Source organism: Microcebus murinus, chromosome 5, assembly GCF_040939455.1.
Source record: "Microcebus murinus isolate Inina chromosome 5, M.murinus_Inina_mat1.0, whole genome shotgun sequence".
NCBI lineage: Eukaryota > Metazoa > Chordata > Mammalia > Primates > Cheirogaleidae > Microcebus > Microcebus murinus.
This window is the reverse complement of record NC_134108.1, coordinates 8,760,416-8,783,736: the sequence shown is the minus strand read 5'-3', so window position 1 is coordinate 8,783,736 and position 23,321 is coordinate 8,760,416. Positions and strand designations below refer to the sequence as shown.

The 23,321-nt window shown below is 37.8% G+C and overlaps 2 protein-coding genes across 5 annotated transcripts in view; one reads left to right on the top strand and one right to left on the bottom strand.

Annotated features, from left to right (window-relative positions):
- Positions 1-19,278, bottom strand: part of SERAC1 (serine active site containing 1) — a 52,909-nt gene extending 33,631 nt beyond the window's left edge. For 2 of the 4 annotated variants that reach the window (XM_076002831.1, XM_076002829.1), the window contains exon 1: positions 19,130-19,277. Coding sequence is in view for 2 of the 4 variants with exons in the window: in XM_076002830.1 (XP_075858945.1) it covers positions 3,662-3,698; positions 5,858-5,948 (128 nt within the window). In the remaining 2 variants the exon portion in view is untranslated. Of the gene's footprint in view, positions 1-3,661; positions 3,699-5,857; positions 5,950-7,173; positions 8,446-19,129 lie in introns of all 4 variants that reach the window. The other 2 variants (XM_076002830.1, XM_076002828.1) reach the window with 2 other exon arrangements.
- A 32-nt stretch (positions 19,279-19,310) lies between these two features.
- On the top strand, positions 19,311-21,501 carry GTF2H5 (general transcription factor IIH subunit 5). Its single transcript, XM_012759612.3, has 3 exons — positions 19,311-19,386; positions 20,220-20,292; positions 21,154-21,501. Exons 2-3 carry the CDS (start codon positions 20,258-20,260, stop codon positions 21,332-21,334), a joined length of 216 nt encoding a protein of 71 aa, XP_012615066.1. The 5' UTR covers positions 19,311-19,386; positions 20,220-20,257; the 3' UTR covers positions 21,335-21,501.
- The last annotated feature ends 1,820 nt before the right edge of the window (positions 21,502-23,321 follow it).

Sequence of the window (23,321 nt, the reverse complement as noted above, 5' to 3'; positions counted from 1 at the left end):
ATTGTTATCATAGGAGATGACAGCTCCATGCATTTTATTGCCCCAAAGACCTTCCAGTGCAACAAGATATAGAGGTGGAAGATAGTGACACTGATGATCCTGACCCTGTGTAGGCCTCTAAGCTAATGTGTGTGTTTGTGTCTTAGTTTTTAACAAAAATTTTTAAAAAGTGGGAAAAAAACATTTCTACTGAGTGCAGTGACTTGCACATGTAATCCTAGTTACTCAGGAGGCTCAATAAGGAGGATTTCTTGAGCCTGGAAGTTCAAGGCCAGTCTGGGCAACATAGAGAGACCCTCTTAAAAAAAATTTAGTGTAGCCTAAGTGCAGAGTATTTATAAAGTCTACAGTAGCATACAGTACCTTGGGCCTTCATGTTCACTCACCACTCACTCACTCACTTACCCAGACCAACTTCCAGTTGTGCTAAGTGCCCTATACAGGTGTCCTACTTTTTAAATCTTTTACATTGCTATTTTCACTATACCTTTTCTATGTTTAGATATGTTTATATACATGAATACTTACCACTGTGTTACAGTTGCCTACAGCATTCAGTACAGTCACAGGCTATCCAGGTTTGTAGCCTAGCAGCAACACGCTGTACCACATAGCCTAGATGTGTCGTAGGCTATACCATCTAGGTTTGTGTAAGTACACTCTATGTTTCCTCAATGAAGAAAGCCCCTAACAGTCTCAGAACATACCCCCACCATTAAGTGACACATGACAGTATGTATATATGTATACATATACATTTCAGTTTAATGGGTAATAATAAATAGCTGCATAATTATATCTGGGCAAAGGATAAATGTACATGTACCCTTTTCTGTAATAAAGTTTCTTTGTCTAGATCACAGTTATATTCAAGAATATAATGAAAAGTAATCACATAATTTTAAAAGAATTTTGTCTTTCATGGAAAACATGATAAAAATTCTGAATACATTTACTCCTTTTAGCTGTTCAGATAAATCCCCATGAGAGCAGAGGATTCTCTAGAGCCTTGTCCATATTCTCCTGGTGCTGGCCAGTGTCTGAACTTTCTTTTCTCACCTGCTTGCTTTAGGGTAGAAACCAGAGGTCAGGAGAAAGTGTAGGATATGAATGTTGCCAGCTCTGAATGCAGCCTTATGTCTGAATTTAGGGAGTGTATAAATCAATTTTATTAGGAAAACTGATATATATATATACACATATTTCAGTTTAATGAATAATAATAAATAGCTACATAATCATATCCAGGCTAGAAAGAGAACAGTGCCCCAGAAGCCCACAGTGTGTTCCTCCCTGATCCTGACCCAATCTCTCATTTCTACTCATTTCTGTCATTTTTATTCTGATTTTTTATAATAATGTCTTTACTTTCCTTTTTTTTTTTTTTTGAGACAGAGTCTCACTCTGTTGCCTGGGCTAGAGTGCCATGGCATCAGCCTAGCTCACAGCAACCTCAAACTCCTGGGGTCAAGCAATCCTGCCTCAGCTTCCTGAGTAGCTGGGACTACAGGCATGTGCCACCATGCCTGGCTAATTTTTTCTATATATTTTCAGTTGTCCAGCTAATTTCTTTCTATTTTTAGTAGAGACGGGGTCTCGATCTTGCTCAGGCTGGTCTTGAACTCCTGAGCTCAAATGATCCACCCACCTCAGCCTCCCAGAGTGCTAGGGTTACAGGCGTGAGCCACCATGCCTTGCCCTTACTTTCCTTTACAGTTTTACCATCTATACATATACATGCATAAAACAAGAGAGCTTAGTTTTGCCTGTTTTTGAACTTCATATGAATGGAATCACATTATATGTATTCTTTTGTCCAGCCTTATGTTTGTGTGATGCATCCATGTTGCTGCCTGCATTTATATTTTCATATGGTAAGTAATTCATCCATTGTATGAATATACCACAACTTATTTATCACTCTACCACAGATGGGCATTTAGGATATTTCTAGTTTGAGTCTATTACAAACAATGCTGTCATACATCTTACATACCTATATTGTGTACATATGTGTATGTTCCCCTAGGATACATATTTAGAAGAATTACATGCTTTGTGACGGTATAAATATTGTTCAACTTTACTAGACAACGTCAAACTGTTTTTCCACAAAGATTAGCTTTTTTTTTATTTATTTATTTTATTTTATTTATTTATTTATTTTTGAGACAGAGTCTCACTTTGTTGCCCAGGCTACAGTGAGTGCCGTGGTGTCAGCCTAGCTCACAGCAACCTCAAACTCATAGGCTCAAGCAATCCTTCTGCCTCAGCCTCCCAAGTAGCTGGGACTACAGGCATGCGCCACCATGCCCGGCTAATTTTTTCTATATATATTACTTGGCCAATTAATTTCTATTTATAGTAGAGACGGGGGTCTCACTCTTGCTCAGGCTGGTTTCGAACTCCTGACCTTGAGCAATCCATCCACCTCGGCCTCCCAGAGTGCTAGGATTGCAGGCATGAGCCATCGTGCTCAGCCAAGATTAGCTTTTTAAATGTTGTTTGTTGTATGTACAACCCAAAATGAAGACTTTTTTTTTCCCTAATCAAATTGATTTACACACTCCAGACACAAAGGCTGCACTCTGCCTGGATTCAGAGCTGGCAACATTCATATCCTACACTTTCTCCTGACCTCTGGTTTCTACCCTAAAGCAAGCAGGTGAGAAAAGAAAGTTCAGACACTGGCCAGCACCAGGAGAATATGGACAAGGCTCTAGAGAATCCTCTGCTCTCATGGGGATTTATCTGAACAGCTAAAAGGAGTAAATGTATTCAGAATTTTTATCATGTTTTCCATGAAAGACAAAATTCTTTTAAAATTATGTGATTACTTTTCATTATATTCCTGAACATAATTGTGATCTAGACAAACTGTATTACAGAAAAGGGAATATGTACATTTATCCGTCAATGAGTCAAAGAGAAAAAAAAAATCATCTAAATATATTTTGCCTTAATTACAATGTCATGGAGAAATGCATGCATTTGGATAAAATGCCAAATGTATTTCCTTTGTCACTTTACTATCTAAGAGTAGATTTTATATTTATATTAGTGAAAAAAGGATTAACAAATGCAACAGAGTAGTACTGGATATACATTTAACATATATATCCCCCCCCAAAATGGAAAAGAGAACAAAAAACAACAACTTGCAGAAAGAGAGTCACTTCATTCTTTAAGAATGTGCCTCTGGAGGAGCATGAAACAGGAGATGTCATCCTGTTTATTTTCTCAGTCAGCAGCAATTTCTTTCGTGAACACTCTATGATGATTAAAGAGATTTTCAAAAATAATTTTGACTATCGTCTATTTTCACCTTTTTTACCCACATTAGAACCTAATACCAGACATGATTTTTAGTGTGCAAAAGCTAATTGAATGCCGGATATGTACATGTTGAATGTTTTCCTTACAGCCACAGTGCCAGGTGAGCAGAATCCCTGCTGCACACTCCAATCTAAAGAAAACATTCTTCAGAGGGTAACGAAACCATATCAAGATAACATTTGAGTGCGAGAGCCAGTGATTAAATCCATCTGTCTAATTCCAAAACCTATACCCTCTTACTATCCCATGCCACCCTTAAATCCCTTCACTCAAGATTTTGAATAGTACTATAATGAAGCCAAATTAATGTCAGTTGACAACTTACCCTAAAAGAAGTGATCCAGTAAATTTTATTATATTTCCTTCAAAAAGAAAGAAAAGAAGTCAATGCGATGAATTTTATTTTTCAAAGTGTGACAGGAAATAGGCAGCAGTGTAAGTCTCTACCTATATCATATGTTATCAGATCAGAAGTTACTGATACTTTTCTATTAATATAGTCAGTGGCTATCAACACATGGTTTCCTATCCTTGGATACAAAAAAAATCAATCAACAAGTGCTGGATTCAAAAATATAACTTATATTTATAGCATTTCATACTTCTCCTTCTCTTCCTCTACCTCCTGTTCTTCCATCCCCTGCCAAATCACTGGAGACCCCAGTCCCCAATCCCCCAGTGATATTACTGTGCTTCCACTGAATGCAATGTCCAGGAAGCTCACTTCCCTTCTGACTCCTTTTAGTTAACAACCAATGAAATAAAGGAATGGGGAGAACCTGCTCCCTATGACTACTAGGACTAGATTAAGGGATTATGTTGTCAAGTAGGGATACAAAACGATGTATCCCAAAGTAATTATAATTGGTGGACAAGATATAGGTTACATTCTACAAGATTTTTATACATTTTTGTTTGGAACTTGGAAAACAATTTTTTAATTTTACTTTTTATTTTATTTTTATTACTTTTTTATTTTATTTTATTTTATTTTTTTATTTTATTTTAATTTTTAGAGACAGGGTCTCTGTCACCCAGGCTGGAGTGCAGTGGTGTGATCATAGCTCACAGCAGCCTTGAATTCTTGAACTCAAGCATTCCTCCTGCCTGAGCCTCCCAAGTAGCTAGGACTAGAAATGCACGCCACTACACTTGTCTTTTTTTTTTTAATTTTTTTTTAGAGATGGGGTGTCGCTACGTTGTCCAGGCTAGTATCAAACTCCTGGACTCAAGTGATCCTCCCACCTCACCCTCCCAAAGGGCTGGGATTACAGGTGTAAGCCACTGTGCCTGGCCAGAAAACATTTTTTAATATTAAAAAAAATCCTACTGGTAGACACTGCTATTAATAATTGCCTATCCAATACACATGCCTCTTAATCCTTACTAACATAACCTGATTAGCACCTAAAATACTCAAATTCCTCGACAACTCTGTAGTTAGGGATAACTGTGCAACACAGTTGTACCCAATCATATATATATATATATATATATATATTTTTTTTTTTTTTGAGACAGAGTCTCACTCTGTTGCCTAGGCTAGAGTGCCATGGTGTCACCCTAGCTCACAGCAACCTCAAACTCCTGGGCTTAAGCAATCCTCCTGCCTCAGCCTCCCGAGTAGCTGGGACTACAGGCATGCGCCACTATGCCCAGCTAATCTTTTTATATATATATATATGTAATTTTTAGTTGTCCAGCTAATTTCTTTCTATTTTTTAGTAGAGATGGGGTCTCCCTCTTGCTCAGGCTGGTCTCGAACTCCTGAGCTGAAACGATCCTTCAGCCTCGGCCTCCCAGAGTGCTAGGATTACAGGCGTGAGCCACCATACTTCGCCATGTAGCCAATCAGATTTTACAAATAAAGGAGATAGTACTCAGAGAAAGTAAGTTATTTCATTCTATCACTCAACAATTCTATTTAATTACCTATATGCCATATATAAGAATAAACAACTAGGATATAATGGTAAACAATATAAAACACTACCCTAACAGAGTTTACAGTCTATGAGGGAAGTCAGATAATTAACCAAGGTCTATATTGACTCTATAAAATGAAAAGTGACAGCTCTAACCTGACATAGGGTGTCAAGGACATAGAGAAAGGCTACAGTGTGGGGACTAGATCACAGCCAGATTCCAAGCCCTAGTAGGGCAACAACATCCTCCTTGCTCAGCACTGTATTCCCCAAACCTGATCTGCCTGGCACCTTGTTTTGCTAGAGCATAATAAATATCTCCTGAATGAGAATGCAATTACATTTAAGTATAGAAGGATGAGTATGAAATTTGACAGGAAAAGTAGGAGAGGAAAAAGAATTTCTAAGAAAAAGGACTATGTATGGCTCTGGGCCTACAATTTTTGGATAGACCATTGGTACAGAAAGTTATAAACAAATCTGAGACTTAATCATGAGGTATTAATAAATAAGTTTGTGTGGTCCACCATGGAAACTTAGCCACAATTTTAATCATTGTTTCTATAAGGAAATATTATTGTTTAAACTGTACTCACTGATATCTCTCCAGTATGTGTCTTTTTTTGGCGGGGGAGTAGAGGTTCCTATTCTTCTACAACAGATGACACAATAAGCAGCCAGGGACATTCTGTGTATGTGGAACAATTATAACAAATGTAATTCGGCATCTAATTCAGAACATTTCTTTCAACTATAAGAACATGTTATTATCACAGTGGATTGAATGCCCCAAAGAGTTAGATTTTTCAAGACTAGGAAAAAAATTTTTCAATTAAAAAAAATTATTTCTCCTTAAAAACCTAAAACACATTAGAATATTTTGCTAGTAATTTCATTATTCTTCTTCAAACTGCGTCCAATTGTTAACAGTGATTAACAGGTAACAAGAATATGTAGATCATTAATTAGAATACCAATATAGGCATATGTATATATTATATATGCATATTTATCTCTGATGACTGAACGCCCTGCAGAAATGAGAAGCTCTCCATGGAAGATATACTTAGAATCCATAAAAGTGTTTAGCTTTTCTCTAGCTCCTTCAGGATGGTACCCAACATTTTTTAAAATTTGTTAAATTATCTGAAATTAGGGTGGCCTATATAAACAAAGAAAAAAATTTAAATATTTAAAATTTAATTGTTTATCAAAAAAGAACTGTCATTCAACTAATTCATCAACTGAATAAAGATGATGTAAATATGATAGTCATTCCTAGAACAACTCAGTATTCTAGAACCATAACAGATTGTCTTTGGATAATGAGACTTTTTTTTTTCTTTTTGCTATAAGGGTAAAGAAGGAAGGTACTCATGAGGGACTAATGTGAGAAATGGTCCTTTGGTTCAACATATTAAAAACTTCTAGCAGCTTTATACGGATAAGAGAAATTACTGGTATACATGAGTAAGAAATATCTGTTAGAAATCACACAAAATAAAGAACTTTCAAATTTTTTCTTAATTGTGATTCTAATGCATCAACTGGTGACTAAGCAAACTAATTTAGGCAACAAGTAAACCTGTATAGGTCATTGTCTTGAAGATCATTGTTTCTTATTTTCTTGTTTAGTGGGTTACTGCTGTAAAACACACACAGCAACAAAAATGATACAAAGACTGTGATGAAATAGGTGCTCACAAAACCAGGGCAGTGTTGGTGAACAGATTTATATTTTAGTTACTACATAAAAATACACTAAAAAACACAGAGCAAACACACCTACTGTTTCTTTCAACCCTAACATCTACTACAAAAGCAGTCAAGTGTAAGACATTATGCAAATAACCTTTACAATTACTTCACTGGCCTAAAAACCTTCCTAGTGTTATGAATAACTTAAACTCACCTCCTCCGCAGGCTTCCCTTCCACCGAGTCCTGGGTATAAATCTGAGTATGCTGGAAACTTACTTCCTCTACTTCCTCATCTGGGTCTTGATTATTTCATCAAGGCTTGATTGTGCATCTACTCTCCAGCCTCAACAAATGCTCCGCCCCTTGCTCTTCCCAGAGTGAGCACCGTCTGCTGTCTGTGCTGTCTTCTGAGCCAGCCTCCGCTCCAACTCCTCTCTCTGCTTGCTTTCTCAATACACTAACTACCCCCCTTCTACTATCCTGGAACCCTAATCTGAAAAGTGTGCTTTCTCTACTCCTACACCTGTACGACCAAAACTGGGTGGAGAGAAATAAAAGACAAATTCAGTGTGGGCTCTCAGAAGCAGAGATCCTAGTCAGATCTCTTCTCAGTGCCACAGGGACCATTCTGAACAATCCACACTCTCACCCAAGCCTCCTACCTCCATCCTTCTCAGATCATCTTGTCCCTTAACTCACTCAGACAATGAAGACTGAACTCCCTCAACTTCTGTCCCCATACCAACAAGCAGGGACAAATCCAGGTATTGTGGAATTTAATGTTTATTCAAATTGGGGGGTGGGTGGACCTCTTTAACAAAATGAAACACAAAGTTACAAATACCAAATTAGCTACTGAGTGAAAGTTATCTAAAATGAAAAAAGAAGTCATGATAAGTTACTTAAGTCTTATAAATTTGGTAACTTTCCCCTGAAATTTCATTATCAGAAATGCTTACACAGTAATGCTTCTGGATTACAACCTGGTGTTCCCTCCCTACCTTGAACATTACAACTCCTAGTAATGCCTATCACTCAAAGGGACAAAGGTAAGTAAAGCACCCTAAATCTTACATGTCATAATTACGTAGTAAATCTACCTTGGCCTACAGACATATATTTGTCTGCATCACCTTTTCCAGATTCCAAATAGATCTTTAAGTGCATTATTTTTCCCAGTTTCTGAGGAAAAGGTCTCATCTCTTTCTCAAAGGAAAATGTTCCATCTATGTTCTAAATCTCATCTCACTTCCACAGGGACCTTGATTCATCAACTACCTGCCTTTCTCAATCTTCACACTCTTCCCCTTTCATTCAGCTCTTTCTGAAAAAATACTGGATGCCCAATATTTTCCCATCAAAAACAAAAGACAAACTAAAAATAAAACTAACCCATACTCACTTTCCTCCACCACCACCACCTAACTATTCTGAAGCAAATCCAAAATGTCCTACATAACCCGAGTACTTTAGTATATCCTTTTCCTGAAAAAAAGAAAAACCACCATTATACCTCTAAAATAAATATAATTCCTTGATATCGTCAAATATCTGATTAACATTTTCATTATTTCATAAACTTTGTTTTGTTTTGCACTATTGATCTGTTAGAATTAGTATGCAAACAAGGTCCACACATCCTATTTGGTTGACAATGTGCCTCTTTTATAGAGTTGATTACTTCCCTAATTATTGGCCTATTCAAATTCTTCTTTCTTCTTGAACTGGTCCTGGTATCTATTTTTCAAGAAAATGTGCATCTGTTTTTAAAATCATTGTATAAGATTATTCATGCTATTCCTAAGTTTTTTTTATCATTAAAGTTTCATTTTTTTGTTCCTAACATTTGTGCCTCTTATTTTTTATTTCTGAGTTTTCTAAAGGTTCATTAATATAAAAATTATTAATTTTTTCCAAGAATCATCTGTTGATTTTGCTGACATCTCTATATTATTGTTTTGTTTTCTATTTCTGCTCTTAATCATTTTCTTCTTTCTTTGGGTGCATCCTGTCCTTTTCCTAACTTCTTCAATAATGCTTAATATGAGCATTTCTTATTCTTTCACAAATGCACTTAAGACTATAAGTTCCCTCTCTAAATTTCCACTGTGATTTTTCTCTAAACTGTTTAGGAATATGGTTTTTATTAAATAGTTTCCAAACATATGAATTTTTAAAGCTTATCTTTTTATTGTACTACATGGCATAGATTCTTGGGAATTGTGAAGACTTGCTTGGTTACCTGGTTGCAGTCAATATTTATATATATCACAGAAGCTTATACTTTGTTGTGAGCAGAATTATCAAAAAGCTATTATATCAGGCTTTCTGATTGTGTTGTTGAAAGTTTCTACAGCCTTACTAATTTTTCTGTATGATCTGTCAGTATCTGAAAGGTTTTTAAAAATTTCACATTGACTGTATATTTGTCAATTTCCTCTGTAGCTGTCCATTATTTCTTTAGTTATTTATACAACACTTATCTAAATGAGTCCCGATGCACCAGGAACTCTTTTAGGCACTGGAAATTTAGTGATGAACAAGAAAAATATGCCCCCGCTTTTATCTATCTTACTTTCTACTGCAGAACTCTCCAATCAGTGTGCCAAACAAAACCTATTGTTTTTGGTCATGATGTGAAAAGACATGTCATTAGGTACATACAAATTGATTAGAAACTTAGTACTGTGTTCCTTTTATCATCACATACTGTCCTCCTTTAACCCTATTAATGTTTATTGCCTTAAGTTCTATTTCACATATGAATATTTCCTTGCCAGTTTTCTTTTAACAAGTATTTATCATATCTTTTCCCATTATGGTTATAATCCTTTGGTATTAACTTATAATTTTAAATTTTGTCTTTAATAGATGAGTTTAATCAACTTACATGTGCCATACGCTAGATAGATCAAGTTTTCTTTATTATCCTTTAACTGGTTTAAAGTTAAATCATTTGCTTCTATTCCTTTAGTAAGTAACTACATTTTAAACATGCTACATAAGAGTATAAAATTAAACATTATCATTATCCTCCCAAATGAGAATATGAAAATGCTTTAAATCTAATCTGACTTCTCCTATTTTCTTAGGTATTTCTGTCTAGTATTTTAAGTCCATTTTATTTTTGAACAGCCCCCAAAATGTTATTTTTAAAAGCAATCAATCTAAATATTTATCATTTGGCCAATTTCTTTCCTTAGTATTTCTTCTTGCATCTAAACTTTTTTCTGGGTTAAAATCCTTCTTGATAAGGTGTATCCTTTGACAGCTCAATCTTAGCATGTCTAAAAACGTTATGTTTTAGGTATGCTAAAAAATAGCTGGGCTTAGATTCTAGGTTAAGAAGTCAGAGTAACAGGTTTCTTTCTGTTACATTAATGATATGTACATTAATGATATTTTCACTAATATTTCTTGCTGCTCAGGGAAAATCTGCTGTACATCTAATTATTATCTCTTTGTAGGCAAAATAATAGTAAAGAAGTTTAAGAATGTGCTCTGCAGAACCACACTGCCTGGTTTCAAATCCAGTTCCACAAATGACTTGTATTAATCATGTTTTTTATTTTATGAATCTTTGACATCTTAGGGCTGTGCAGATCCAGGTAATGACTTCCCCTTCCAGGGCTAGATAACTCCTAGAGGTAGCAACCAACTTGCCTGTGACCGTGCCTTTCACATGCAAACCAACCAATCTTGAACCCACACCCCAACCACCTTCTTTAACTAACCCTCTCACACCAAGCCAATGTTTCCCTACCCTAAATCACCTCAGAGCCAGGTACTGAACAACTAAGGTCCACCCTTTGACCTGCCAAGATTATTCCAACCATCCAATCCTAAACTTGTTCAGCTTGCCTACTGTGTCTCACCCACTCCTTCCCACAAAAATCACAACAAAGGCTCTGGCCTATGCTTTGCCATTGCTCTTTATGTCTCCTGACTAATCCTGGTACTTCTCCATGTGGCCTAGTGTAGTGTTGTGTGCCCACTCTCCCTTGAGAACGGTGTATAATAAATTCTTCTTTCAAGACAATTTTCTCTATGTCTATCACATTATCGGATGTGGTTAAAATAAAATCCCAGGCACATTTTCAAATACAACTCGACATATGCTCTTGGACTAGTTAAATTAACCTATGTCTCATTTTCCTCATCTATAAAATGGTAATAATGTGACTACTTTAAAAGGTTGTTATAATTACATAAGTTAATGCACGCAAAGCACACAGAATAGTGCCTATTCCAAATTAAGTGTTCAATAAATGCTACTTATTATCAATATAACATTCCATCTGGCAGTTTTAAGATCTCTCTTTGCTTTTGATGTTCTTACAATTCTGTACTTTATGTCTGGGTATGGGTTTGTTTTTTACATATCCCACTGAGGATTTGGTGTGCTCCTTCAATCTTAGAACTCACATTTTTCTTCAATTCTGCAATATTCTGAAAAATTATCACTTTGACCCCCATTCTACCTTTTCCTTCTGGTACTCCTACTATACTTTAGATTTTCTTATTTTACCCTTCAAATCTCAACTTCTTCCATATTTCCTATCTCTTTGATGTGCATTATGGATTGTTTCCCTAAATCTATCTTCCAAATCATCCACCCTCTATCTAGCTGTATTTAAACATGTCATTCAATCCATCCACTGAGTATTTCAATAACTTGTTTTTATTTCTAAAACTTCCATTGGCTCACTTTCACATTTGCCTGCTCTTTTTGCACATAGTTTTTGTCTAAGAATGCAGATTATTAAAAAAAGAATGACCATAAGCTATTCCTTTTCTTACAACCAGGTTCTTTGGTAGTTCCCTCCCATACTGACCTTAGACTGGGCTTATATGTAACTTAGGCCATAGGACAATAGAGACATGATGCCAGCAGAGACTTGAAAAGCGCATGCACATTGAGGCTTCTGTCTTGCTGCTCTTGAGAACCCTGTGACCACCACTGTATAAAGAAGCCTAGCTTAGTCTGCTGGATGACAAATGTCCAATATACCCATTAATGAAGCTAACAAGTACCAACTGATGGCCAGCACCAACTTCCAAGCATGTAATGCTATACCAGACTAACCAGCTTCTAGCTGACCCTACCAACCCCATTTCAATCCTTAGACTTGTAAGCAATAACAAATGGTCAGCCAATAGGCTATGGGATGGTTTGTAAAGCTACAAAAAACTGACGTATTTGGTTTATAAACTTTCCTTTACATTTTAAACACACTTATTTTAAAGTCTCTCTGTTGGAACCACTATTTCTAGTAATTAGGGCTGGCTATCCTTCATGATGGTTTGTTTGAATACTTTGTAATCTTTGATTGAGAGCTCATCTCATCTTCAGTAACAGTATTTCCTATGGGAGTCCTATGCACTCTGGCCTATACTGCAGTTTAAAATTTATCACTGCCAAAGTACCGCAGGTATTACATATTTATGGATTTCTCCATTTGGGTTCCCAGCACTATAAGGACAGTATGAATTCAAACCCCACAAGTGGTACACAATTAAGAGTTCCAATTTCCACTCTTTCATGTTGCTATTAAAAGCAAGTTTTCATGGTGTTTCCTTTGTCTACTGGAAGGAAATTTTCTAGTCCCTGTTTCCTTGATGGTACATTCCTTCAAGATTATCACTTTTAGGCTAAGCTGACTTTAACTGTATGTGCACATTAGGCCCAAGCAATTAAAGTCTCTATCAGCTTCTGATAATTCTGTAACTTGCTTCAAACTTCTCCCTCAGTGCTAGGACTTTCTTCTGAGTTTCCTCTTCTTTTTCTGTTCACAATTCCAAGTTCTTCTGTTACATTTTACCTAGAATTTTCATATGTATATAGGTAGCAAAGGATGCTGCCTGTAAGTAAATTTAACTTTTAAAATGTTAGCATATTATTCTTCTGTTTTAAATCTTTCAATAATTCCCCCTTGTCTAAGACAGTGTTTCTTAAAATTTTGGTCTCTAGAAAATTAGTGGTCCTGAATTGTCTATCAAGAACATTGTAGGATATCTGAATTTTAGAGGAAAAGGTGATAAAACAATTTTGTTCATATACCTTTTCTTTTCACTTTAAAGTATGATTTAGATATGTTAATATTCACACCTTTAAATGTACAGTTCCAAGGGTTTTGACAACACAATCCAATGAAAATATAAAAGTTCTATCAACACATTTCTGTGTCCCTTTGTAGTCAAGTCTCTCCCACACCCAGCTCTGAAAACTACTGATCTGTTTTCTGTTCCTGAGGTTTTGCCTTTACAAGAATGTCCTATGAATGGAACCATACAGTATGTAGCCTATGAGTCTGGCTTCCTTCATATAACCAAGTTGCTGTATCAGTAGTTTGTTCTTTTTATTGATTAGTACAATTCCATTGTATAGATATTAGTTGGCTTATACATTCCCCAGCTGAGGGATATTTAGGTTGTTTCCAGTTTTTGGTGAACATGAATAAAGCAGCTATAAACATTTTCATAGAGATTAAAGTTGTTTACCATCTCAACCACAACCCTGTTAATTTTACAACCTCCTCGTCCTTGACGAATCTTTTGAAGTCAAGGACAAATCTCCTGAGTGTCTTCTTCCAGATCCCATTATACACTCCCTGTGATATCACAAGCCCAAGCAAGGTTCGTGATGAGTCTTAGATGTTGTAATCCTTCCAGAATTGGATCAGTGCCTTCTCAGTTGCAGCAATAGCCTGGACAAAGGTCCTCCTTAGGTAGATCTTGAAAGCTGCTAAAAATCCTTGATCCATTGGTTGGATCAAAGAAGTGGTATTTGGAGGGAGAAACCAACCACTCTGATATTGGAATGAAGATCACCAATAAAAGGAGGAGGTGTGGGAACATTAACAACAATAAGCAAAATCTTGAAAGGTATTATTCTCCAAACAGTCCTACTTGATTTTGTTGGCATACCAATTTGGAAGGGCATCTTGGAACAGAAACTGGGTCATCCATAACCTCTTATTGATCCTGTAGTACAATAGCAGTGTGTGCTTACTGATATGCTTGAAAGTGCTGGAGTTCTCACAGTGCCAGGTCACAAAGGGCTTTAATTCATAACATGCAACACGGCCCCCCCCAAATTATCTTGTCCTTAAAATCCTTGAAAGCTGGCATTAACTTGGCCTCCTTATGAATGAAAGTTATTTTAGGTATCCATTGCCAGAATGGGGAGGTTTCATCCACATTGAAGCTTTGCTCTAGAAAGTAATTTCCCTCCATAATCAGCTTTAGTTTCCAAAAATTCTTTAGCTGCCTACATATCAGCATTCAGACTCACCACTCACTTTCACATTATGTAATGAATGAATTATGATTCTTGAATGGTTTAAACCACCCAGAGACAGCAGTAAGTTCAACACTGTAGTCAGATCCAGCTTTTCTTTGAATATTGCAAACTTTTTGCTTTGGCCATGATCATGGTGCTGAGAGGGATACACTCTGTGTCTGGTCTTCAATCTAGGCCATTAGAAGTTTCTCCATATCTGATATAAGTCCCAAGAATTTTTGTTAGTCTCACTGTCTTCAATGAAGCAGATCCTTTAATAGCTTTCATCACTGTTCTTGTTCTTAAAGAGCTTACCTACAGTGGAATGGGACATGTCTGCCTGGTGAGGAATAACCTTCACTAATTTACTACCTTTATAGTCCTTAATCAATTTAATTTCTTTTTCAGGTCAATCACTCAACGTGGCCTCTTTCTGGCAACATTAGCCATGGATTTTGTATGCTTAGGGGCCATGATGAACAAAACAGAGTAAATCAAGCATAAGAGAAATGATGCAAATCAAGAGACATGGTAAACAGGAATTGTAGAAGGCTGCTGCTGGCATAACATGGCTTACTGTTTTATAGCATTTTTATAAGTAGAAGGAATACACTGTGAAACAACAATAATTAGTATAGCAATACATAAACCAGAAACACAATCACTTATTATCAAGTATTATCTACTATACATAATTATATGTGCTATATTCATACAGTTGGAAGCACAGTAGGTTCACAGTATCACCACAAACATGTGAATAATACATTGTGCTACAACATTAGGAAATCTATGACATTACCAGATAATAGGAATTTTTCAGCTCCATTATAATCTTAGGGGACCACTGTGGTATACATGATCTGTCACTGACCATGTGGAGCATGACTGTATACCACACATCTTCTCTGAGTCTGTGACTTGTCATTTTCTTAAAGGTACCTTTTGATGAACAGAAGTTTTAATTTTGATAAAGTTTTTATCAATTTTTTTCTTCTATGGTTATGGCATCATGTACTGAGAAACTGTTGCCTACATAAAATTTACAGATATTCTATGATTTTTGTCTAAAAGATATTTTTGTTTTAGCTTTTACATTTATTTAGGTCTATGATCCATCTCAAGTTAATTTTGTGTATGGGGTGAAAAAGAGGTTGAGGATGATTTTTTTCTATATTCAATAGTTTATTCAATGTTCAATAGTTTCAGTATAACTTGTTGAAACAAGTTTCCTTTCCTCACTGAAGTGACTTCTTTGTTCAAATATCAACTTACTATATAAGTAGGGACCTATTTTTAGACTCTCTATTCCATTGCTCTCCCTATCCTTATATAAATACTACACTGTCTTGATTACTGTAGTTTTACAGTAAGTCTTGAAGCTAGGTAGTATTAAGTTTTCCAGCTTTGTTCTACCTTTTCAAAATGAACTATTCTAAGTCCTTGGCATGTCCACATAATTTTAGAGTCAGCTTGTCAATTTCTATTTAAAAGAACCTTTGAGATCATCATTGTGATTACATTAAATCTGAAACACTGATTTTAAGTAGCAAAAACAAGGTTAAATTCTGTGGAGACTGAGAAGGACACAGAAAGTAAAAAGGTAGAGATCATTACAAAATAAAACAAAATTCAAAAATTCCACTAAATTTAACAAGAAGGGCTGGCTGCGGTGGCTTACACCTGTAATCCCAGCACTTTGGGAGGCCAAGGCAGGAGGACTGCTTGAGGCCAGGAGTTCAAGACCAGCTTGGCCAACATAGTGAGACCCTGATTCTACAAAAAAAAAAAAAAAAAAAAAAAAATTTTTTTTTTTTTTTTGAGACAGTCTCGCTTTGTTGCCCAGGCTAGAGTGAGTGCCGTGGCGTCAGCCTAGCTCACAGCAACCTCAAACTCCTGGGCTCAAGCAATCCTTCTGCCTCAGCCTCCTGAGTAGCTGGGACTACAGGCATGCACTACCATGCCTGGCTGATTTTTTCTATATATATTAGTTGGCCAATTAATTTCTTTCTATTTATAGTAGAGACGGGGTCTCGCTCTTGCTCAGGCTGGTTTCCAACTCCTGACCTTGAGCAATCCTCCCGCCTCGGCCTCTCAGAGTGCTAAGATAACAAGCATGAGCCACCGCGCCCGGCCTTCTACAAAAAATTTTTAAAAAATGAGTCAGGCATGGTGGCACACTCCTGTAGTCCCAGCCACTTTGGAGGCTAAGGCAAGAGGATTGCTCAAGCCCAGGATTTTGAGACTGCAGAGAACTATGATTGCACCACTGCACTCTAGCAGGGTGACAAAGTGAGACGCTGTCTCTAAAAAAAAAGGAATTTAAAAAAATTTTAACAACAGGGAGGCCACTAGGGTCTTCATAATGGTAGCTTCATTGTCCTGGGTGAAGAAGAAACCACACTGAAATTAAACATCATTTCTCCCTGGGATCTAGCCTATTAATAAAAAACAAAACAAAACAAAAAACATCATTTCAGCCTTTCATTCTTATTAACAAAACCTGAATTGTAGCTGGGCGCACAGATAAGTGAATAAAGACATCATCTTTCTTTCCTTATACTTAAGTTTGCTCACTGACTAAGAACTGGTTAATGGGAATATGAATGGATGTGTCATGCGCAACTTCTGAAAAGTGTCCTTAAAAAATGAGTCTTTCTTCATCCTTCTTTCCTCCCTCTTACTAGAATGAGCAAGTGAGAGTTCAAATTAAAGCAGCCACCTTAACCATAAGGCATCCTGCTAAGGATGGCAGAGCAGCAAGACAGAAGAATTCGAGCCTGATGTTCATGGCGCTGCTTCCATACCAGCCATGGACTGCCTACTTATGTAATCACATGCATAATTAAGCTATTATTATATCTTCTGTGTAATACAGCTGAATTTAATTTTAACACACCACAGTTTTAGATATCTATATGCCAGCAATCCTAAAGTACCTCTAGACACAACCTTTCCAGACTCATGTATCCAACTATTGAACAATTCCACTTTGATGTCAAATAGGCCTTTCAAACTTAGCTGTCCAAAACAAAATTCTTTATTTTCTTCTCCCCAAACTATTCCTCATTTTCTCCATCACCATCAGCCAAATGGTAAATGGTCTTTGATTGTAACTGATCTACCTTATAGCTCAAGCAAAAAACTCAGGTGTTGCCCTTAAGTCCTTGTTTTCCCCTCACCCTATATCCAAACCATGCAAAATTTGTTCTCTGCTATCAAAACACATTCCAGGCAGGGCGCAGTGGCTCATCCCTGTAATCCTAGCACTCTGGTAGGCCCAGGCGGGCGGATTGCTCGAGGTCAGGAGTTCGAAACCAGCCTGAGCAAGACCCTGTCTCTACTATAAATAGAAAGAAATTAATTGGCCAACTAATATATATAGAAAAAATTAGCCAGGCATGGTGGCGTATGCCTGTAGTCCCACCTACTCGGGAGGCTGAGGCAGTAGGATTGCTTGAGCCCAGGAGTTTGAGGTTGCTGTGAGCTAGGCTGACGCCATGGCACTCACTTTAGCCTGGGCAACAAAACGAGACTCTGTCTCAAAAACAAAACACATTCCAAATCCATCCACTTTTCTCCATCTTCACTGCCACCACTATGTCCTGTTCAAGCCACCATCATTTTTAGTTTGGAGTAATGAGATAACATCCTGAATGGTGTTTTGTAACTTAAGAATTCCTTCCCAAGAGATAAAAAAGTTCTGGAGATGGAAGGTAGTGATGGTTGCCTAATAATGTGAATGTCACTGAACACCAACCTCAAAATGGTTAAAACGGTAAATCTTATGTGTATTTTACCATAACAAAGCAAACAAAAAAGGAAATCTTTCCTAGAGAAAAGTCTCCTGTATTTTTTTCGATCTTCCAGATGTGTCTTTCATGTTTAGGTCTTTAATCTATCAGGAAATTACTGTTGTGAATACTGTGAAGACTCTGGAACATTTTAGGTACATAAAAATGTTTGGTGAATAAACGGACGTTTTAAATCTGGATGATTTGGAGAAACACAGGAAGTAAAGCAGGTTTTGAACTGAAGATGAGCGAGGTAAACCAGTTCAGTTTGAGAGGTGGCATTTAGCCTACTCATAGGTCATTAATGCACAGGCAACACCTGGAGCTCAAAAGTGGCATTCCAGGGGAAGAAACTGATAAGATGGTCAAGGAGAAGAATGTATGCCAAGATGAAAAAGAGTGAAGAAGAGACACTTGGGAAGAACTATATTTGGAGGCAAATTTTAAAGAGAGAGTGCAACAATATTTCCACCTGGTGGAAAAGATTTCAGGGATAGAGAGAGGAAAATAAATGGAAGAAGTGGGTGCCTAAGCGATCACATGAACTTAATTAGGGAAGCACAATTTAACCTAAGGAACAGAAAGCAAGAACCTCGTATCTCAACTAGTTAAAATAATTACAGTGTGTGCCCCGAATTTGGGACAGGGATTAACTTTAGAACCTTCTGGAATTTCTCACTTTAAAATGACCGTTACTGGGTTTAGAGACCTATTAATTAGCATTCAATCTAGTCCATCTCTCGGGCCAGAGAGGGAGCAAGAAGCGGTGGTGTGGGAGGCTCAAATTTGACTGTGGCTGTTCCCTACTCCTTGGCACTATCTTTGGCGACTACCAGCCCGAGGTGATGTACCGGTTGGTGCTCTCCTCAGGGCCTCGACAGCAACCAGAGAAGAGCAGCGACCGTGAAAGAAGAGTCAGGCTCGCGAGCACCACAGAGAGGCCCTCACGCCCCGCGGCGGGTCAGGGGGTCGCCCGGGGGCCGCGCGCCCTCAGCCGCCCCAGCCGTGCCCAGGCCCCTCTCCCCACTCCCCGCCGCGCCCAGCTGCGCCGACCTCCTCTTCCGCCCCCACGAGCCCGGCCTCCCCTTCCTACCTGCCGGCTCGCGGACTCGGTCCGCCCCTAACCGCTCGGCGGGGACCCAGTCGGCTGGGGCGCCCACCCCTTTCCGCGGCTCCCAGCCCGCGCCCTCCACTGGGCTGCGGGCGGCACGTGACCCCGCCCCCTCGGGCCGGCCCACGCTCGCCTCCCGCCGGCACGCTCCACCCACGAGTGCGTCCCTGGCGCGATGACGTAAAACGCAGGCGCATTCTGTCTGCGACGCGGAGGCGCAGCTGGGTCTGTGGGCGGAGGTGCGTGGCGAGCTTTTGAGCGACTGAGGAAAGAGGGGTGCAGGGAGGACGGAAGGGTCCGGAGAAAAGATGGGAGGAGGAGGGAAGGCCTAGGAGCCTGTCCTTTGGGTGCTGGGTTACCGGACAGTGTCGCGCACCTTTCTGGGCCCTTCCTAGCGGGGACGGGCAGCTGTCCGCACCAATTCAATTGTGGGTTTCCCGTGGGGGGCGACGACGCCCAGGTGTAGACGTGAAAGGGTTAAGTTGGCTGACGCTGGGTGGTTTTCCTGCGAGCAGAGAGCCTTGGGGGATGTGGTTCATTTAGTGAAGGAACACAAGATCTGGAGATCTGGCTTGTACTTTCTTTCCCCCCCTTGACTGGGAGCTGTGGCTTAATCTCTTCAACCGGTCTCCTCATCTGTGAAATGAGGCGGTTGGCCTCAGTATGTAATTTTTGAGGCCTCTTTCAGAACTACCACTATGTGATTCCTGCCTCGCAGGAACTTACCTTTTATCATTCTCCTGAGTGGGACATGAGAGCCTTTGAATAACGGACGTGTTTTACACCTGGGTTGGGCACACTGCTGTGGGGTTATTCTGCTTGCCTTCATTAGGATTAATTGTTCATGGGTAGAATTTGTTTGCAAGTAAGATTTTTTTCTCATTGTTGATATTCTAAGTAGATTCATTTTAATTATGTTAAAAGATCAGAATATGTTTTTAATGTTCCGTCATTCATAGATTTAACTGTATTAACGTTGATATTTAATATTTTGCCTCATTTCAGAGGTAAATCCCCAAAGCATATTGAAGTTGATCTTTTGAATTGTATGTCATCTTATCTTTTTTATTAGCATTCTTGAGGTCATCTGCACATTCTGATTGGGAAAAGATGGTCAACGTCTTGAAAGGAGTGCTTATAGAATGGTTAGTGGTTTTGAATCTTAATGAGTTTTCATTTTACATGTTGAATCTTGATTTATATGTATAGCTTTTCTAAAGTCCTATCCATTTATTTGTTTTATTTTGAAGACCTGCATGAAATCAAGTGTTTCAGTTTTGTCAACTTCATTTTCTTATTTCGGACAAATAAGAAACATGTGGGACAGATTTTATTGCTAAGTTTCTTCCTGGTGCTAGATTTCAGTCTCTTTATTGAATTGATGCAATTGGCATTATGATCAGAGCCAGCATTATTTGTTAGATTTAGTCCTCTTTAGGGAAACAGTGCTTGTATTCTCAAACCATCAGGATTTAACTAGAATTTTAGAACCTGCAAGAGTTTAGGAATTTGCTTAACTCTTCACCATTACAAACAGTAGACTTTTAAAAAAAGAAGGAAAAACAAGAGAGCCAGTTGAGGAAGATTTCTTGAACTCCTTTGCACATATTCCAGAGGAGAAGCTAGAAACCGTAATGGGCAGAGTAATCCAACATATAGGACTTATATGACCCAGTTTTAAAACCTGAACTGCTGGATCAATCTTGCCTAGTCTTCACTTGCTAATGTTTGCACCATCAGTAATTCTGCCTTGTGGTTTCCCTGTCTTCTGGACATTACACTTAAAAACCTTACTTCTTTCTCTTAGGCTTGCACTAACAGTTCTAAAATGAAGCCATGTCTATATGTTGTTAACACCTGAGGCAGGGAGGAATGAGATTTTTGAGTAATAGTTGAGAACTTTAAAAATTATTCTCAAAAGTCTACATGCTCAAATTTAATTGCTCAAGTCTCTATGGTATGATTTGGCAACAAGGTGTCTTATAAATGTGTGTTTATTTCTACAGTGATCCTGCCATGAAGCAGTTTCTGCTGTATTTGGATGAGTCCAATGCCCTAGGGAAGAAGTTCATCATTCAAGACATTGACGAAACTCATGTCTTTGTAATAGCAGAGTTGGTTAATGTCCTCCAGGAGCGAGTGGGTGAATTAATGGACCAAAATGCTTTTTCTCTTACTCAGAAGTGAAAATACAAGATATTAACCACCTAGGAATTATAAGCAGCAAATGTGAAAGACTTACTTGCTTAGGGGCCTGCCGTTGGAAAGACCGAGGGATCATTTGCCCCAAAAAAAAGCCCCCTGAACTGATTTTTTGTACCCTATAATTAAAAAAAAAAACAAAAAACCTTTAACCATTGGCTGTAATTTGATTTATTATCCTTTATTAAAATATAAATGTTAATATTTTTACAGCCTTTTTAACACCAATTTAATACATTAAGAATATAGTGGGGGTGCTTTTAAATTATCAGTGTAATGTAGCTATTTATTTTGCTTGTTCATGTTCATGATTGTGGGTTTTTGTTGTGTGGATGTAGTTGCTTTTTTTTCAGATAGAAACTTCATAAATTTACTGTTTAGAAAAATATGCTGAGGTGGGAACTTTGGTAATATTTGTCTCACAAATATCTACATACCGGGCAGCTCTCTTAGTGAAGAAGATGTAATTTCATGTTACTACATGTAAACTGCAGTTTGTATTTCTCTGAAAATATAATGCTTTTAAAGTGCAGAGGGTTAGAAACAACCAAATGAGAAAGGCACATGCTGCTTTGCATCTTTAGTTTTTCCTTGTTCGAATTTTGTTGGTGACATCTTCCCATCAGGGTAAGCGTTCTTTTATTAAGAAATCAGTTTTGTGCCTTTTTCCCTATGAGAATCCCTATTAAATTTATTTAAGAAAGAAAGATAGGAATAGACAGAAGCAAAGTCAGCCTGTGGTGGGAAGCAACATATTAGAGTAAAATACATTGCATATAGTTCTATGATTGATTGGAGGTAGAAACTGTAACACTGATAGGGGTTTTGCTTCCTCTCCTGAAGATAGTGTCATTGGGATGGGTTCCTGGGATGGGAATTTTCAAAGAGAAAAGAACTTTCATGATGTTACCAAACCCAATTTACCCACTTCCTTATGATATGTTTATTCAAAGCACCTGTGTTCCATTTTCACTCATACGTGCACTACTGAATCTGGGAATTTCCACAGTAAGATGTATGTATCATAATTCCCATCTGTATAACTCAATCCACACAATTTCAATTCCCACATACCAACACAAACAATTTTAATGTGTTACTGGTACTTGTCGTGCTAAAACTTGTTAAATAAAAGATAGGTTTCTTCAGAATTTCCAGCTGTGCTGAAATGTTATTGCATGTTACATTTCAAACAGATCTAAATCAATTTTTAGTTTGCCTCAGCATTTGTCACCTGATACCTTTTATATTAACATGAAACTTAGAGGAGATTTTTCTTAGAATCCCAACATTGAAAGGGTATTTAGGAGAAAACTATATTGAACAGTGATTGCAAGGAGTATTAAGTGAAGGAAAATCTTTCTTTCGCTCTTATTTTTAAAAGTTGTGTTGGGGCGAATGTTAAATATGTTTCTCTGGACACTGTATTAAGAAAGATGGGACAATGAGACAATAGGAAGCCCACGTGTGGCTGCTTGTTTGACTTGACCAACTGAGTGAACAGAAAATATACAAGTGACATATTTCCTAGGCTTTGTTTCTTGGAATCTAATTGGCATTATTTGATTTGGCATAGTTTAGATGTCCAGAACAAGAGACATTGGCTACTTGGCACTGGAGAAACCTACTACTGTCTTTAATTTTAACAAAGTTCTAAATATGAAAGGTAGTATTAACTTGGAAGGTAGCTGACCAGTCACAGACATCTATGTATTAAAATTGTGATATTAGAGTTATACTTCTTGATGAGGCTTTTTTGTTTTTTGTTTGTTTTTGATACAGAGTCTCACTTTGTTGCCCAGGCTAGATTGAGTGCCGTGGAGTCAGCCTAGCTCACAGCAACCTCAAACTCCTGGGCTCAAGCAATTCTTCTGCCTCAGCCTCCCAAGTAGCTGGGACTACAGGCATGTGCCACCATGCCCGGCTAATTTTTTCTATCTATATTTGTTGGCTAATTAATTTCTTTATAGTA

Bases quoted from the DNA above. Each gene is read 5' to 3' on its own strand.
- GTF2H5 (XM_012759612.3), top strand. From the start codon at position 20,258: ATGGTCAACGTCTTGAAAGGAGTGCTTATAGAATG. The intron at 20,293-21,153 runs GTTAGTGGTTTT...TTATTTCTACAG, and splicing joins AAAGGAGTGCTTATAGAATG to TGATCCTGCCATGAAGCAGT.